The sequence below is a fragment of the Pseudopodoces humilis genome, chromosome 8 (genome assembly GCF_049639895.1).
Source record: "Pseudopodoces humilis isolate 2021_Gansu_Grassland_sample_001 chromosome 8, ASM4963989v1, whole genome shotgun sequence".
Lineage (NCBI taxonomy): Eukaryota > Metazoa > Chordata > Aves > Passeriformes > Paridae > Pseudopodoces > Pseudopodoces humilis.
Genome location: NC_142207.1, coordinates 16,939,618 through 16,958,559, shown reverse-complemented (window position 1 = coordinate 16,958,559; position 18,942 = coordinate 16,939,618). Strand labels below are relative to the sequence as shown.

Here is an 18,942-nt window from a genome sequence, read left to right as displayed (position 1 = left end):
CATTAATCTGTTGGATCATTAAATCCATTATAGTCGACTGAAGAGTTCAGATCAAGTAAAATATTCAACATGAAAGGGTATTTAGCACATAATGATAACTTCAATATATCTTGATTTTAAATGTACATTCCTTATTTTCTTCCCTGGTTTTAAATGAAATTGATAGTTTAAAGAAAATTAAATTAAGATTAACGTGAAATGGATTCTTCTACTTTTTGTGTTGATTCCCCAAAATAATGGAATTTTTAGTGGTTTATTCATGCTTACTATTCATGAGAACACATTTGCACAGATATAGAGAAAATTAATTTCTATCTTATTTTTACAGACAACTACATTAATAGGCCTTCTGAAGACAGCTAGGCTGTTGCGTTTGGTGAGGGTAGCACGGAAATTGGACAGATACTCCGAATACGGTGCTGCGGTTCTGATGCTCCTCATGTGCATATTTGCACTAATTGCACACTGGCTTGCTTGCATTTGGTATGCCATTGGAAATGTAGAAAGACCTTACTTGGCTCACAAGATTGGCTGGTTGGATTCTTTAGGAGAACAATTAGGAAAGCATTACAATAAGAGTGATGCAAGCTCTGGACCATCCATCAAGGACAAATATGTTACAGCACTTTATTTTACCTTCAGCAGTCTGACAAGTGTAGGATTTGGAAATGTGTCTCCAAACACCAACTCAGAGAAAATCTTTTCCATCTGTGTCATGTTGATTGGCTGTAAGTAATTTTATTGTGGATTTTAATCTTTTTTTTTTTCTCTGTGTGTTTGAGCAAATGGCTTAACATTCTAAACTAATAAGATTATAAGCATGCAGCCGGAAGGGCAAATTCCTAGGGAAAGGAAGGTTGCATGCAAAAATATGTTGTGACTCATTCAGTGTCAGGAAGTAATCAAGTTGCTTGACTACTCAAAATCTGTTATCCAAACTGTCAGAATATTTGTGTTGTATATCAGTGTCTGTAAGCAAATCCTGTATAAGGTAAGAAGGTGAGTTTGGAGTGGATTTAGGAAATTGTAGTCCGTCATATTTGGATAATCAATTATATTTTATTTTTCTATTTAAAACTGAACCTATAGATGTATGCAGACCTTTTTAACTCTTCCCTGTGTTCTTAACTTTTACTTTGCCATACTCATCTGCAAAGCCCAATGATATGGCTTAAGTAAGTTTGTTTCTCTTTAATCCAGCATTAATGTACGCTAGCATTTTTGGAAACGTATCTGCAATAATCCAAAGACTCTACTCGGGAACTGCACGGTATCACATGCAGATGCTGCGAGTGAAGGAGTTCATACGCTTTCATCAGATCCCGAACCCTCTGCGGCAGCGACTGGAGGAATACTTCCAGCATGCATGGACATACACCAATGGCATTGACATGAACATGGTATGTTCATCTGTTTTTCAGGCAGACATGCTGAGGAATAGATAAATGCATAAGAAATTAGAAAGAGACTAAGTCTTTAGTATTTATAAGCTGCAAAACACAAGCTTAAGGAGGTGTATGCATATCTCAGTTACTGACAATCAAGCCACTCTCTATATGCTTGGTGCACAAGCATTTCACTGCCTAGGTTATTGCCAGGTATACCAGAAATCTGAATTCCCACGGTGTATAGGAAAACAAGAACTGCAGGTGACTTCTGTAAGCTTAAATAAAGAAAAAATACTCATAGGTTTCTTATTTCAGATATAGGTGTTCCAGAATTCTGTTTCTTCTTTGCCTTGATTTTCCTCTTCTACTATCAAACTGGAGTACCTGTGTTGATATCTACAAAGTTACTGTTCTATAAAACCTGTGGAGATCAATTATTTTTCAAAATTCTTCCATGTAATCTAGAACAGTTATATTGGGAATGGGTTGAGGAGAGGAGCAGGCAAGTTTAGCTGCTCTTTTTAAAGAGAAATATTTGAATCACATGATAATCTGAAAAGTAATTATCTTGCATTCACAACTACATAATTCTACACTGAAAATCAACACAACAGTTAGCCATCCACAGAAACTCATTCCTAGGAACTGACAAGGAATAGCACTCATATTTTCTGGTTTTGATAAAAAATCCTCTTTAACATCTCCTTCTATAAATACATGGCTAGCTAAAAAGGAATAACAATCTGCTAGTGAGCAAAAATAAGCATCTATATCTCTGTCTTATTTTCTGGAGATACAAACATTTTTTTCTGAAAAGTCAACATCAGTTTGAAGACACCTGAGGGCATTGTACATCTTAAGGACCTGTAAATCTGTATCTCTGTAGGGATGCTTTCCAGAACTATTCAGAGCTGGAGATTAGAAACTTTGCAGAACTCTCCAGAAAGCTATCAAGAATAAAAAAATTTATATATTTTTGTAAGGATTTAACTAGAAATCAACTTCCAAAATTTTGACATGCATTCAAACAGCTTTCATGTGATATCTGTACATACAGTTCTGAATGACTGTCAGAGTACTACATTTTTATGCAGTTAACAGAAACAATGCTCTCGATTAAAATTTTTTATAAAGGTGAATCATTGACAGTTTGACTTTATGGTTACCATTAAGTAAAGCAGATCTTAAAAATACAGTAGAAAATTAATATATTTATTTATTGGCTTCACCTGCCACTGCCATGTGTCCCCTCCAGAGGGATAATATGTTCAGGGCAGGACAAGGACAATTGTATAAACCTCTGCTGGGGATTACTGCAGTGATAGGCAGCATCAGTAGCTTCATCCTGTGTGGCACTGAATAGCCCTAATTCCTTCTGATGGCAATGGAATTGTGGGTACTCAGCACTTTGCAGGATCAGGCCCTTCAGTGGCAGGTGTGTTCAACCTAAGCCTAAAGTAGCTCACTGAATTATTTCTGAAGATATTACAAAATCATATATGCCTTAACTAATTCATTACCACTAATGGATGTACTAAAAACACCTGGTTCACATGAAATAGTAACTATAACTGGATGTTGTCACGTGAAAAGTTGCATAATTCAGAAACTGGTGTACAGAAATTAGTCTTGGATTTGTCATTAATGTGAAGCAACAACTAAATGGATTAAATAGCTCATATTCTGCAATATGATTGTGAGGCACTATGGAGGATTTGTTTTCAATAAAGTGTGGAAAAACCCTCAAGTTTATTATCTTGTTTTTTTGTATTTTATTCCTTATTCTGTTCACAGTTCTATCCCTCAAGTTTTATGTCAATCACTTTATTTCCTTTACGAGTTTGAACGTATTACCCTTAGTACAAGGATAATATAAGAACTGTGTGATTTACATTGTACTTATGAAAGATTTATCTCTTTCCTGTCTGCTTCACACCTAAATACATGGAATAACACCACCCACTGGTAAGAGCAGGAGGTATTTATATCAAATTTAATTCCAGTATAAAGTGTGGAGAATATCCATGTTATCTGTTGGGTTTAGAGCTTGTTCAATGCTTTCTAATTTTAATTGTAACTTTTTGCATGATGAAGGGGTAGATAGCAAAGGGAAATAATCCAAGTAGAATCAGATGTGGGGCAAAATGGTTACTAAAAATTAGACATGAAAAAATGCTAATCTAACCACATTTATTTATCACTGTTTTACCCCACAACTCAAGTCATGCTTCTCTGCCCAAAAAAGGTCATGTGCATATTGGTTTGCATTAGATAGTTGCTCTATAGGAATGTCACTAATAAAGTTGTCATGCTGCTGGTCATTCTGCATTTTCCTTTGTGTGAATGCTCTTGGTTTAAACCATAAATGCATGTTAACACACGCACCAATGAAGTTTTCTTGGCTGTTAGCCATGTGCATATGAGTTGGACTTGCATGTGTTTTTTTACTTAATTTTGCATGAAATATTTGCATTTAAAGAACGAAGGACTAATACTGTCCTCAGACAAATGTGTTTGACTCCTTCCCATGTTTACTTGGAGTTTTTTGCGAATTCTGAAGGCAGAATTTCATCCAGTATATTTTTTTCTTCATTTCACATCTGAAAGGTGAAAAAATTAAAAAATGTAGTCGTCTTTCTCCTTTGAAATATGAAATGCATAATAATTTATATTATATATATATATATATACATGCAACATATGTACACACGTACTCATATATATATAAAAAAATAATATCGAAAGATAAAAAAAATAATTCAAAAGATGCTTTAAATTATCCTCAGTAATATATTTAAGAATCCAGGTAAAATAGAAAATAAAACATAAAAAAAAAAGATTAAACAGAAACCTTTTTAATCTCAGGAGTAATACTGCACTAAGACTAAACTTGATTTTCTAAACAAAATTCTACACCTTAGATTGCAAACCAGAAGATAATATTTTATCAAATGATTATTTGAAATGACTAAACATAAAATTAGCTTTAGAGACCTGCAAGTGAAATATGCTGAGACCTTGTTTATTTGTTCATTTGCTCCCTTCTGCTCCATTTCTACATATTTTTTATTATATTCCATTACATAATGTATTTTGGTTAAAAACAGTTCCATATAATTATTCATGGACTGGATAAACAGGATTTGGGATTTATTTTAATCTGGATAAAAATCTTGAGTCTATAGAATAAGCATAATTTAAATCATGTCCCTGTGATATACACTGGCAAAGTCAAATTACAGAAAAAATGTTTACATTGCATATTGTCTCATGAAAGATGTCAACAGTCCCAAAGAATCCAATTCTTGTAATATTTTTAATTATCCTGTTCTGTTTTTCCTAAATTATTTTTGCCTTCTATTTCCTCTTCCATTCCTATGTTATCAGTCCAGCACTGATAATAGCATGCCTATGATGCTTACCCTAAAAAGATTAGCATTTGAGATTTTTCTTTTTAAGTTATGCATGTATTTTTTACAATCCTGTCCCACCCTTTCTTTCCATGGATCTTCTGTGCATCTGAATAGCTTTATTGGTTTATTTTACATTTGAAAAGAGTTTGAAGAAGTAACTGTGGGACAAGCTGAAAAGTGTTTAGCCCAATGTAAACATTAATTAAGATTTTGGATGTGGGAAAGATGTCTTTTTGTTTTGGGTTTTGCCCAGTAGCACAAAAGGGGAGAGCAAGTCAGAATTTCTATAAGTGAATGTATGATTTCTCTTGCAAGCATCCAAATAAATGGTTTATTTCACCATTGTGATAACTGTCTTTGCCACTGTGATCATGCAAGTACAGTAGAGTACACACCTATCTTGAACCAGCAATTCTATATTAGCAAATAGAGCAGGTTCACCATTGCCTTGAACAGGCTTCCTTTGTAAGAAATTGGCCACTGATACCTGGTTGCCATCACTACATTTTTTATTCTTGCTTTTCCTCCCACTGTGATCACTTCTTACAGCAAAACCAGTTTTATCAATAGAACCAGTGCCACTAATGTATTTGAAGCAGAGGATTAGAAAAGTAAATTGAAATTTCAAAAACAGCAAGGAAAAATTCTTTGTACCACTGAAAGGCTAATGCAAATTATATGTGTTTGGAACAAAACCTAGCAGTAAATTGTTAAACTGAGGGAATATGTAATCATGTTGGAACTTGCTGTTTGCCTATATGTCAGAACAGAAATCATGACATATAAACCAGCCAGGAAGTAGCTTATGATTAGCCATAAACCTGTTCTTTCATTTTCTAAAAAAGACAACTTAAAAAATGTAATTCAATGCCTACATTGAATTGAGTTATAGAAAATAAGACCTCATAGAAAAAATATTTTCCAGAATTCCCATCTATTTCTAAATGATCCTCTTTCAGTTTCTCAGTGCATTGTATTTTGTGGTCTAAAAACTCAAAAACAAGAGCAATTAATTTTTCAACTATCATATTATTTTAAATATGCAGATCTGGTCAATCTTCAACTTCTACAGACTTAAAATTCTTTTCTTGGTAAGGGAGTCAAAGTTTAAGAAATTTGTTCAGCAATGTATCGTATCACAGAGATCACTTTTCAGATGTATTCAGAAATAGTAATAAGACTGTAGAAGAATGGTCCATGGCTGCTTCACTAATTTCAGCATAAAGATGTCACACAACTGTGTTGTGGCAATCACTGAAAATGGAAGATCCTATTCTTGATAAGGTTGCCAGAATTCAATCTCATTGAAAGGTGAATTAGCTCTTTATTACATGCTGCTTCTCTTCTCTCTCAACTGTTGAAAAGAAACATACTGAACATCAAAAAAAATCATTCTGTGCAATTTTTCAGAAATATTCTTTCTTCTCTGTGGAGCCCAAGAGCCCAAGAGGTTCTGGAGCAGATTTATTGCCACCTGTGGCCTCGTTATTTTTTTTCTAAAAAAAAAAGACCTTGGAAATGTTTCAATCTTCTACTTATAGAAATTATTAATTTAGGAAATTAATTATCACAGGAATGTTGAATAGTAAATTCTAAATTCTTTCTAGAAATAAAATTGCTGAATTATAGAAATGTTTAGCCTAGATGATGTTATTAAATTTTGAGAGTCTAATGTTTGTGACAGAACTAAATCCCACGCTATTCTCCATCAGAGGAAACAGCTACCAGGGGACAGAGATCCTAATTCAAAATCTAAGCAGCGCAGTTTGTGCAGCTAAAGAGTCTCAGGTTAGCCTTAAAATTAGATGACTGGCAGAAGATGAAAATTAAATACATAGGTTATTTCACCAAATATATGAATTAATATTCATTTTCCTCATTCTTTCTGAACAAACTAAGACAAAAGGTTAATTTTTAATATAAAGATGAAATTTTATTATTCAAATTTCTTGAGAATTTTATTCAGCATTTATTGATGCCAATGTCAACACAGCCATAACATTTGGTGAGAACCAAATAGATATTAAGTATGAGTGGTCATTACACAAAGTGAATTTACTTCTGCCTCTTTGTACCCTCAGCTGCTCAAATTTTTTGCTGTGTTAATTTTTTGTACAGATCAGTTTCTCAAACCATTTCACAAGGATAGCAAGACAAGGCAGGAATAAACAGATAAAGATGGACCAGAAACCTCTTTCAATTTATGCCATCTTAAATTCTCAGATGAACTTGGGAGTGCCCCCTTATCCTCTATATGCTGGGCACCTGCCGCTCACAAACAAGTCTGACTGGTTCTAGGACAAGAAAGCCTTAGCTGCTAGTTTCAGCATACCCCAAACACAGCATAACACAAAAGAACTTTCTTGTGCTCTCTTCAGCTGATGCTAGGTATTTAATTATCCCACCTATATTTCAGCACAGAAAATGTGCAGCATAAACTTATATGCAGAATTAAAGGAGTATCTTTGTTTGTAAGGCTGCAAGCACTGGAGAATCTCTCATACTAGGAAAGCCTGAGAGAGCTGGGACATCTCAGCCAGATGGGAGAAATGAAGGCTCACAGAGGATCTCATCAATGTGAACAAATACCTGAAGGGAGGGTGTAAAGAAGGTGGAACACATTTATTTTCAGTGGCTTCCAGTGACAGGACCAGAGGTAATGGGCACATACTGAAACTGGAGGCTTCGACCAGACACCAGGAAACAGATTTTTAGTGTGAGGATAACTGAGGACTGCCAGAAGTTGCCTAGAGAGGTTGTGGCAGCTCTGTCCTCAGAGGTATTTGAAATCAATCTGGACATCACACTGGCTACCAGCTCTATGTAGACCTCCTTGAGCAGGTAGGATGGACCAGATGATCTATCCAACAAGAAGATGATTTCCAACCTCAATCATTCTGTGATTTTGTTGGTATGGAATGTGGTATTTCCATGTTTAATGAAAATTATTTTGGTTTATATCCTGGTTTGCTTCAAGTTAGATACTTTCAAAATATTTTGTGTAAGACATACATCAGTACCTGTTGCAAAACTGAGGATAAAAAAATCTAAAAATTGTCATGAATTTTATAATTTATCCAAAAAACCCAAGTTATCTTTGCCACAAATATTTGCTTGTTGCCTGAAATTAAAGCACAAAGATGTGTCCAAGTCTGTTGTCACAAATGTGCCTGATAAATGTGTGAGTGACCTTGCTGTCATCTTGAGAAAAGAATTTAATGAAGCTGGACTCCCTCTTCCCATAAAAAGATCACATTCTTCAAGGCGATACGAATCATGTCCCTACTATCCTCACAAAGCCTTGTAAAATATTCTTCTTCCATGTAAAATATTTTATGTGACTGTGGATGACATTATCCTCCTCTGTAAGCATGCCACATTGATAAACCAATGTTATTTGATGTCAAGTAAGTTTTATTCCGAACAGGAAGAGATAACTGAACTTGGACTTGGTAACTATCAATGACAGACAAGTGGAGCCTGTGGCCACACCATCTAAACTGATTTTCCTTTACTTTTTCTTTTTCAAGGGGGGAGGGCTAAAGCTGATTTCCTGCCTTGTTACACGTCTTTTTAAAAATATGTGTGTGTATTTCTTGAATTATGCATGAGTTCTGATTACAAACATGATTCTAACCATGAGAATCCAAGATTTTTCTCACCAGGGCGCCGTGGAATCACAACTGAGGAGATACCATGTATAACAATAGAAGTATATTAGGAAAGAATGGAACAATTGAAACTCAAATCTGTATTTAAATGTTTTATTAGTTTTGAATTTTTCATTGATTATAATGTTATTAAATAACAATTCTAGTTTTATAATTTTCAATTTTTTTTTGAAGACTGCATGAATGATGCTCTGATATTTAGTATAGAGAATATTTGTGTGTATAAATTTGATGTTGATTGTCTCATATAATATAATTTTCAATACAATTTCAGTTATGAAAATCAGAATATGAGAATGAATGTAACAAATATTTGAGAGTACAGGTTGGCAAAATATTGTCTGTACTGCACAGCATAAAACTTATTCTGGAAACATCAAATTCTGTATTGTGTCAGCTACTGTTTAGATTAAACACCTCACTACATACATTGTGTTCAATATGGTAAGCTCTTTTTGGTAATGTACGTTTTGCCGATGTTTTAACAAATTTATCTTCAAATTGGCTTCTTTCTTCAATTTCTAAGCTTGTATGAATGGAGTAATCTCTATTGGGAACCAATGTTACTCAGTCTTCCTTTTAGGCATTTTGAAACTGTGATATTAAAGAGCAGATGTCTTTCCTCTCTGATGTCTAAAACTACTTTAGAGTGTAAGCTCCATGGAGCAGGGACTTTTTAGTCACAGATGCTTGAAAAGAGGCTGGTATCCTTCAGATGTTATTGCCATTTGAATAACTATTAACTGATATGCAATGATTTTAGACCAGTTTCACAATAATTATTAATTATAAAAATAGTTGTTTCTATAAGGGAATATCCAAAGTATCTTCAGAAATATAACCAATATAACACACATGGTCTGCATGGGTTTTGCTTAATGGTAAAATACAATCCTTTGAAAATCAGATAAACAGCTGATGTGAAAAATCAATTTATTCTAAGTGTACTCGAAGTGCTCATGACTTCCTGACAATTCAAATACAGTTTTCTTGTAAGTACTTCTGAATTCAAAATACATTTCCTATTTAACATCTTATAAAAAATGGAGCTCTTCTAAATTGTATTCAGATAGATTAATAGCAAACAAATTAATTCAAAATAGGGCTTTTACACTCACATGACTAGAGCACAATTTCAAAATAAACACAATTTTTTCTCCTCATTCCATTTGGTGAACAAATTTGTTTCGCAGTTTTTCAGTATTGCTCAGTAAATAAGTTCCTACCAATCTACAGCCTTTTTATTTCAAAGTAATTACATTATATTAAAAAGCATAACTGGATACCAAGGTGTTTCTAGTGGTGTGATAGATACTGAAAACATAGTGACACCACAGAAGTTTTTGATTTATCATATTTTCTTTTGCTTATTGTTGAATGCTGGCTTTTTCTGAGGATGTATGAATTTCGTGTGGTAATTCTGTAAGGCTCAAAAGATTGTTCTATACATATAGATGTTCTATATATGTGTGTTAAAACGTTGTTTCACAGCATTGATTTCCATTAGAAATCACAGAAACATTTAAATTCTGTTAAAGATTCTAATATCTCATTTCTAAAACATAGTCTGGGTCGTGCGGACAGAAGCCTCATATCAGAAATGTGTTCATCTTCACTAGCAAGGGATATGAGTTATGGGTATATTTCTGCAATGAGAATGAGTGCACAGGATTTTTTTTTGTTCTGAAGTAGAAATTAATATAGAAACAAGTGAATGCATTTTGGATATATCTTTTCTTTGCAGAAATGTTTTCATATTTATAGAAAAACAGTGCAGAAGATAAACAAAGATGAAATACTAGACCTATCTAATAAGAAAGAGACACATCCTGTTCACATATTCATAAGACTTGTAGCATCAGTACATATTTTGCCTTTAGTAATATGCAACACTTGTAGCTGTCCCCTAGGGAAAGCAAATGACCCAATCACATCACTGACAGCAGATAACAGGATATAACAAAGAAAGGTGGCATGTCATAATGTGTCACCATGCGGAGTCACTCACGGTACTCGAAGTCAGTAGCTGAAATGTTTATAGATTCTAAAAGAATCAGAGGTATATTATCCTAGAGAACTTAGAAAAGCTCACACATAATGACCACATTGTAAATAACTCTCTTCTTTCCTTCTAAACAAAATTAACATGTTGCCATGGTACTCAAGAGGAATCCTATGATTCTACTTCAGGAGAACTCCGATTGTTCTGAGTAAAAGATGAGGAAGGACCACAGCAAATAGCCCTGTGGTTTGCTGAATGAATCATCTGTCTATGCAAATCTGCATAACATTGTTGTTTCAATAGATCATGTTGCTTTTTCTGATAAAAATTGAAGTCCTACACTTGCAAGCAGAAAATATTTAACATAAAAATCCTAATAAAATGCCCCCTCTCTGAAAAATATATGATCTTCTTCAGAAAGCTCTCATTTTACAAATATCACAGTTATGTCAGCAAAAACCTCTCATAATAAATGTAGTACTTTGAAAATTGATAAAAAGGAAATAGATATATGAGTCCAAATAAGTGAAATTCAGTCAAGACTTCCCCTATCACTGTCTTGTTATTTTACTGCAGTATAGTCATTTAAGTTCCCTGATACCATTTCTTGCAATGAAAGAAATCTTAACAGCATATTTTGTAACCACTGTATAGATTAGGATTTGTATGAGTACTCACATTGTAAAAGCTTTGCAATATAGATTACACTGTGCATTTGTTGAATTTTAATACTCGTACAGCTCTTAGAGCCATGTCTATTTGTAGGTCACTTCTTTCTTTTTGTCCAGAAAGAAAACACAAATCATATCAAGAACTTTCATAGCATTCGCATGAAATCTTTATGCTTGTCTTTCCAGGTCCTGAAGGGATTTCCAGAATGCTTACAAGCTGACATTTGTCTGCACCTCAATCAAAATTTGCTTCAGAATTGCAAAGCTTTCCAGGGGGCCAGTAAAGGCTGTCTTCGAGCTTTGGCTATGAAATTTAAGACAACACATGCACCTCCTGGAGACACTTTAGTGCACTGTGGAGATGTTCTCACTGCTCTTTATTTTGTGTCAAGAGGCTCCATTGAAATCCTTAAGAGTGACATTGTTGTAGCCATTCTTGGTAAGTGCATTATTACAAGGCATACTAAGAGTCAGATTTTCCAAATAAATATTTATTTTAAATATTTGAATTTAAATATTCCTGGGACAGGAAATATTTTTTAAAATCAAGCAAAGAAATAATAAGAAAAATCTACATTACCGCAATAATTTGTGTGCACCAAAGAGCCCACCAAGAGTCTTTGGATTTCTGAAGATATATATTTAGTCTCATTAATCCCTAGGTAAAAGTTAAGCTGCAAGTTGAGGCAAGCAGATATTCAATTATTCCAGTTCTGTTATGCTGCAAGATCAAAAGTCAAGGCCACCCTGTTCTTGAACAGTGATGAAGGTATTGAGACATGTAGACTCCTCTATTTGCTAACTGGAGTGATCTACTCTTGGCATTCAAAATGTCTTCTAAAGATTTTCAGAAATATCTGTCTCCCTTTCTATGATCACTATTCTCCACAAGTGTTTTCATAGTTCCTCCCCGACCCCATTTTGCAGGTAACGCTCTTGAAACCCTTAGTGTAGAGCATATTTTCAGTGGTTTATGGCTGCAGCTGCTTTGCATTGATCAAGTTTAGGTGCAGTTTGGCAAAAATGAGCAATTAAATAGAAATATTAACAAACACCTATTGCAAATGTATCAACATTAATTGGAAGAATTGTAATGGTATCAAAACAGAGGCAGATATGTTTCAACAGCTTGTTCAAAAAAAACTGCATCTTAGAAGTTTTGCATGCCCTTCAAAAAATATAAAAACTAAGTAATTTTCTACTAAAATATATTTCAAATATGGTCAATTCCTTCATGTAATTCTTAACAAAATGGTATTATAGGCCAGACAAGTCCTGAACTGGACTGAGCAATAGAAATTGCATCTTTGTCATCATAACAATATTATTAAAATCACCAAATAATGCTTTTAGAAGAAAGGACAAATGAACCTGTTCAAGTCATGTTCTTTTGATGAAACTGAAGAAAAATTGTGATGAAACTTTCACTTAGTCCAGTTATATGCCTATGTGTTTTCATTGATCTTAATAATTCCACTTTTAATACTTAATAATACTGTTTTTTCTTTATATATGTGCAATGGTAATATGACTGTATCACTTTACGTAAAACCAAGTATTCTATGCCATTATGATAAAGAAATACATTATTCAATTTAATGACTTACTCATGTTTAAAATAATAATCTCTGTTTAATTTTCTTTCTGCAGGGAAAAATGATATTTTTGGAGAGATGGTACATCTTTATGCAAAACCAGGAAAGTCAAATGCAGATGTGAGAGCTTTAACTTACTGTGACTTACATAAGATACAGAGAGAAGATCTACTAGAAGTTTTGGATATGTACCCTGAATTTTCTGATCTCTTCCTCACCAATCTGGAACTAACTTTCAATCTGAGAGATGAAACTGCAAAGGTACATATAATAAGTGATTTTCCTTTCTTAATATTGGGCCAAATCTGTCCACAGTAACAAAAATTGAAAATAACATTTGAAAAGCTATGGTTAACAAAATGAAATACTAAAATCCTCCATTAAAAAAACATACTCACCTGATTGCTTGTACTGAAGGCAGTTAAACTCCACAGAAACCAATGAAATTATTCAGATGATGTTAATCTAACAGGATTTGGTTCTATATTTAAATAGTATTAGGGCTTCACCCAAGGGGATTTTGTTAAAGCCATGGAAAATATGTTTTTTTAGATGGCTGTAGCCTAGGTCACCACAAGGGGAACTTTTGACACTAAATGTAATTGTACATCCAAAAAATAAGGATAAATCAGATTATCCAGATTCATTCTGTGTCTAGCAATAGAAAATATGTAATTGCCTTTCAAATATGAATTGTTAATTCCTTTATCTTGGCATGCACTCTACCTCCTAGAGGACTAAAAATTTACAAGGGACTTCTCAACTTTCACTCAGTCTTCAGATTTGCAGGCATTTCTTGGTCTCTTTTTCCCACAGTGATTACCCTGAGAGTCCCCTTTTGCACAAATTACATCTTCAGGAGAGTCAAGTTGTTACCAGTGTTTCCTTATTTCAGACTGACAGGGTTAGTCTGACTTGGGAAAGAAAGTGGACATTTGACCAGAGGAGTGGTGAAATTCTCTTGCCTAGCTCATGCTGCTGAGGCTAAAGGCTTCCCCAGAAGATTGCAGGTACCCCAGGCCTGGCCACCAGGCAGGGACTACACTGCCCACAGGATGTCTGGTTTACATTTCATTATTTCTGAGATAATGCCATTTTCTGGCTTCCTTAAAGAAAGACAGAGGTTCAGTGAGAAGAACTACCATAATTTGGCCTCAAAGGACTTTTAAGAAAAAAAGAGAAAAGGAACACCAAGTTTTGGGCTGTAAATCATAGGGACATCTTTGCTAATCACATGTGGATCTTTATTTCTTAAAAAAATTATAACAAATACAACTTCTAAAAAGTAATGTCACTTTTTTCTATTATGAGCCTTTTTTAATCAAATATCATTCTGAAAATAAAAGACCAATTATATTTTTTTTCAATCATGCCTTTGCATGTATTGAAAAGGTCATAATTATTAATTACATGTAAAATACAACACAATGAATGTATAGTCTAGTGATAAATTTAAGTTAAAACTGAATGTCCATATATATGAAAAATTTCTTGAGTATAATTTCACATTAATGATTTAAGTCTGAGCAATTATTTCTTGCAATTACATTGTCATCCATGTTCTATCATTATTTTTTCCTTAGATCAGAGAGAAGGAAGGCAGGAGGGGCTCAGCCATGCTTCTGAGCTTGCAAAATCACAGTGTTTCTCTAGCAATTCCACTGTCCACTGTCTATTGTAATCCAGAAAATCATCCCCCAAAAGAAGCATTGAGCACATTCTCATTTTCAAATCACTCAGATCTAAATTTGTTGTCAGAACACCAGGTGCTTCTGCCTCAACTTCTCCTCCTCCTCTTATTAGTGTAAAAGTACCTTTTTCTTCCTGCAGTTATTCTACCAGTGGGCCACCACTGAAGCACATTACTTGCCAAGTTTACAGTGAAGGGAATAGAGAAAGATGTAAACACTTCCCAGCTCCCCTCTGCCCTTTGCCCACATGCAAATCTGCTTTACTTGTGGGGTATGGGGAACTTCGCTAGCACAGGAAAGGGAAGTAGGCTGAAGCCAATGCCATGGGTTTGCCACAAAGAGCAAATCTGGTGTTATATTTGTTAATTTGTAGATTTCTTAAAGTAGAAAAAATAAGAGTTAAATGCATCTTTTACCAACTGGGAAAAAAATCACTGCAATCTTCTTAAAATGGATAGAAAAAAACAACATTGTGTTCTGGTACAAAAATAAGTATCTGAATGATCTAAATATGATAAAGAGGAAGGGAGGGTCTAGGAAGATAAAATAATGAGAAGTAAAGTGCCTGATGCTTGTCAGGCTTATATTTATTGTAAAATATAACCTTTATAATCATGGCAAACTGTAACCTTTATAATCATTACCATCAGTTAAATATAAATATAATTGCAATCAATTACCACTTGAAATAGTTTACATTCTCTGATAGAGGTTATTTAGTTTTTTTCATTAATTTCTCTAATGTTACATAAACCAGATCTGTGCAAGTTCAGGGAAGCCGATAACATATGAACACATAAATTTCAATGTAAACTTATTATCAGGATAATTTTATTTCACCATTAGGTGATGACAGTGTTGGTTTTGCTCAATTTGCATAAACTTTTTTAATGTTAGCCTTGGGCAATTCCATTCATTAGCAGGTGATGAAGAGGTTGATGCAGACTGACTTTAATATTGCCTTTTTTAAAGCTTGAACATGATTAACGGTCAATCACCTATTGCAAATCTGCCCTCTTTAGATGGGACTAATCTGTCATTTTGTTTCATATTTCATTAATCAAGTCTGACCTTGTAATAAGATCACAAACTACCAATGATACGGATGGAGATAACTGCAAACTACGAAGACGGAAATTGTCTTTCCAAAGTGAAATAGAGAAAGGTAATTAACTTCATTTCTTACATTAGACAGCACCACCTCATTATTCATTGGTATTTCACTTGGTAACACTGGGTACATTAGGGTCCCATGTTGGCTGTTACTTGAGCAACCCTTGAGAATCCAGGTGGGCAGCAAAACTACTCTGTGTATTAATCCCCATATGCTTATGTATAACTAGAAGATATACATTTCACCCTTCCATGACTTCACATCCATCTGTGAAGGGCTGTTCTAACATTAAGCTACCTTACTGCCTTTGAGACATGCATATAGATATGTACATTATCTCTTAATATCTGTTTTCTGAGACACCGTGTTTTAAACTGTGTGGACAACCTAGTCTGTGGATTATTTTATCTCCTCAGCAAAGTGCTTTGTTGAACTTGCTGCTAGGTATTGTTTCTCCCTGGAATCGAAATATTTAAAAATTTAAAATTTAAAATATTTCAGGACATTGTAGATTCACCATTGTCTGATTTTAATCCAAATGGTAATGTGTAAAAGGTTGTTCTAGCAAAAGTTTAGGTAGTATTTTATGTGCTTACATTCGCATTAGTGGCTTTGGGAAGTAAACTAAATGGAGGAAAATTCAGTGAAACATTCAACTTTTTCACCACTATTCAGTACTGCGAAATACCAGGAACTGTAGACAGCAGCTCTGGTCAGACAGCAACAGTCATGAAGACAGCTAAGCTGATACTCACAGGATTTTCATGCAGGAAAATCACAATTCCTTGAATACCATTACACTTTTATGGTTGAATGCTTTGTCTGACAAATGACTGTTTCTGTTACGCTTCTCTTTCACACCCCACAGTTAAGCCTCAGTCCTAAATGCAGCGTAATACCAATTTATAGAGTAGCAGAGTAGCTGATAATAAATGAGAACAGTTTAAATACCCATAGCAGGTATAATGTTCAACAAAGAGACTCTAATCCAGAGTGTGGCTATTCAGAACAATGACATTCCTGTGTGATCAAAGAAGCATCTTTAGGGCAGGAAGCCAAGAGTGACAACAAATCTGTCAGGAAAATGTCCCCATGAAATATTCAATCTGCTCTTCACAAAGAATCTGTTGACAGAGATACTTTGCCTGACTAACCTTCACATTTCTTATGAGAAAACATATGCTGCTACCTAGACAAGATGGAAGTGATCTTTTATGTTGTGCCTGCTGTAGAATTACAAATAGGCTACTCAGGTTGTCAGTGAGGTTACAAGACCCCTAGGCTTTTATGGTCCTTGCCTAGTCAATTACACTGAACATCCTCTTTGAAACATTTATTTGCATTACTTTTGAAAGAATATGATTTCCCACATTTTTGTCTCTGAAAAAAATACTCTCACCACTGGGGAAGAAGAGGGAAGACTCCTTAGTCTTAGTCTTAGAGGCAAGCTCCTTAGTCCTGACAATGATAGTACAGCACCTGGTACTATCTGGGTTAGCAGAAGTGAGGTAGATTGGAAGTCCATCTGAGGAGAAGATAAAACAAGTAGGAGTCCTTTGCCAAGTAGTGAGTTCACCTTTGGCCCAGTGGCTTACTGCCCCTCTCTGGTCTCTTTTCAGATTTTCTACATGTTCCCATGGGCACAGCAGACACCTCATAGTCATAGATCATCAGTGTTACTTTTCTGTGGCCCTTCCCAGATCCTCTGTGAGGCTGTAGAGTACTAGAGGTACTGCTGGTTTGTAAAGAAATGTTCTATTGATTTCAACCCTTTGTATGTAGCAGGGAGTGGCATCTTATTTTGATCTAGCACAGTCAGCCTATAATGACAAATATTTAGGCATGATCCTGCAGAGTTTTTCAGAACTGGAGGAGGAAAGACAGAGTTTCTGAACAAACAGCTGGAAAATGCATTTCTGGCCACACTATGCCAGAAGAAAAAATATGTGTTGTATGAAAATCAAAAATCATATTTTGATTTCAGAACTACAGTTTGAAAAAGATAGAGACTCCCAGAATTCTCACTGTTATATTTTGATATTTTATTTTGAAATTATTGCAGGCATGCTTAGTAAATGCTCTTCTGGCTGGCATTCTTTACTTTCAGCTGTTGACCTACTAGCATATTATGCAGCTTGAAATTTTCCTTTTTCCATCTTTAGTGTGATCATCATGTTTCCTCTATTTTGGAGTGCTAAAAATGGGATTGCGTTATCTCAGCCTTTAGTTCATGCTAGCCTGATTTGGACCTTGTTGCCATGGTAACTCTTCCTGCACGAGTTATATCAGGGGTTAAACAAAATCAACACAGATCTCTTTTATGCATCTGCAGTTAGTACCCCTGGTTCTCAATTCCACACAAGACTTTATCACTCCACATATACATTATTCCACCATTTCTGTCCTGTGTCAACAAAAACTGATCTTAACTAGTTAGGCTAATAAGGACTCTGTCATAGTTTGATTTTAGAGGCTACAAGACTATTTGAGGGATCAGCTTGTTCCCTGGCTTCTAGAATCAGTTGCAACATCAGAAGACATCCCCTGCAAAAATTAATGCACACATTACGTAGCAGCCTATACTTGCTCCCACCATAAAGAAACTCACTGCATGTCTCTCTGAATAATGATGGTACTTCTTGCACAGGTGCAGGTGCAAACTTAGCCAGTTGCCATAGATGCTTGACAGTCAGCCAAGAAACTCTCTGAGACTGCTTAAAATTAGCAGCATTCCTGCCTGGCAGTTCCAAACAAAGCTCTCAGCTAGGTTGTCTAGTTAGTGTCCTGCTGAAAATTTTGAGACAATGAGCTGCTCCATCTATACTCAGTTGTCATTTTTAGCAGCGCAGAATACAATTCTTTCTTGCACATTTCTCATTTACTTCTGACAGTTCTGTGTGAGTTAGCTAATTTCAAGGAAAATACATTTAGGCAAGAACTTTATTTTTCTCTGTTAGTTCTGATTGCAATTCTATTATCCCGTGCTGAATAGGGCATTTCTAGAGTTGTTTACATCAATATAAAATCCAATATATGAGTGAAAAATGCACAGTGTAAAGAGTTTCACTGAAAGTCTGAAACCTTGGGGCTTTGAAAAGACTGTTCTGGAGTTCAAGCATTATCACTTTTGCTAGCAACTTTTTAAACTTTTTGTTAATATTGGCTCTAAAATCTTAACCTTCTTGGGACTTTTCTAGTGACAGCCAGCCCAGGAAACTTACAACAAGAAAAATTTAGTTCCATGGATGGGATTTTCAGTGGTCACTAAACAAAGTTCTCACAGACTCTTGTTACCCTGAGGCTTTCACTTGCCCACATCAACACAGACTGTGACAGTCAAGGGGAATATAAAATACATTTTGCAGTGCTTTCTTCTTAAAATATTATTAACTAGTAA

At 34.8% G+C, this 18,942-nt stretch overlaps 1 protein-coding gene across 4 annotated transcripts in view; it reads left to right on the top strand.

The window, feature by feature from the left end:
• The window catches only part of KCNH7 (potassium voltage-gated channel subfamily H member 7), a 204,182-nt gene that overhangs the window by 168,710 nt on the left and 16,530 nt on the right, over positions 1-18,942 (top strand). For all 4 annotated transcript variants that reach the window (XM_088058811.1, XM_088058813.1, XM_088058812.1 and 1 more), the window contains 5 exons: positions 329-728; positions 1,201-1,400; positions 11,332-11,584; positions 12,796-13,001; positions 15,497-15,596. In XM_088058811.1, coding sequence (XP_087914937.1) covers positions 329-728; positions 1,201-1,400; positions 11,332-11,584; positions 12,796-13,001; positions 15,497-15,596 — 1,159 coding nt within the window. The remainder of the gene's footprint in view (positions 1-328; positions 729-1,200; positions 1,401-11,331; positions 11,585-12,795; positions 13,002-15,496; positions 15,597-18,942) is intronic.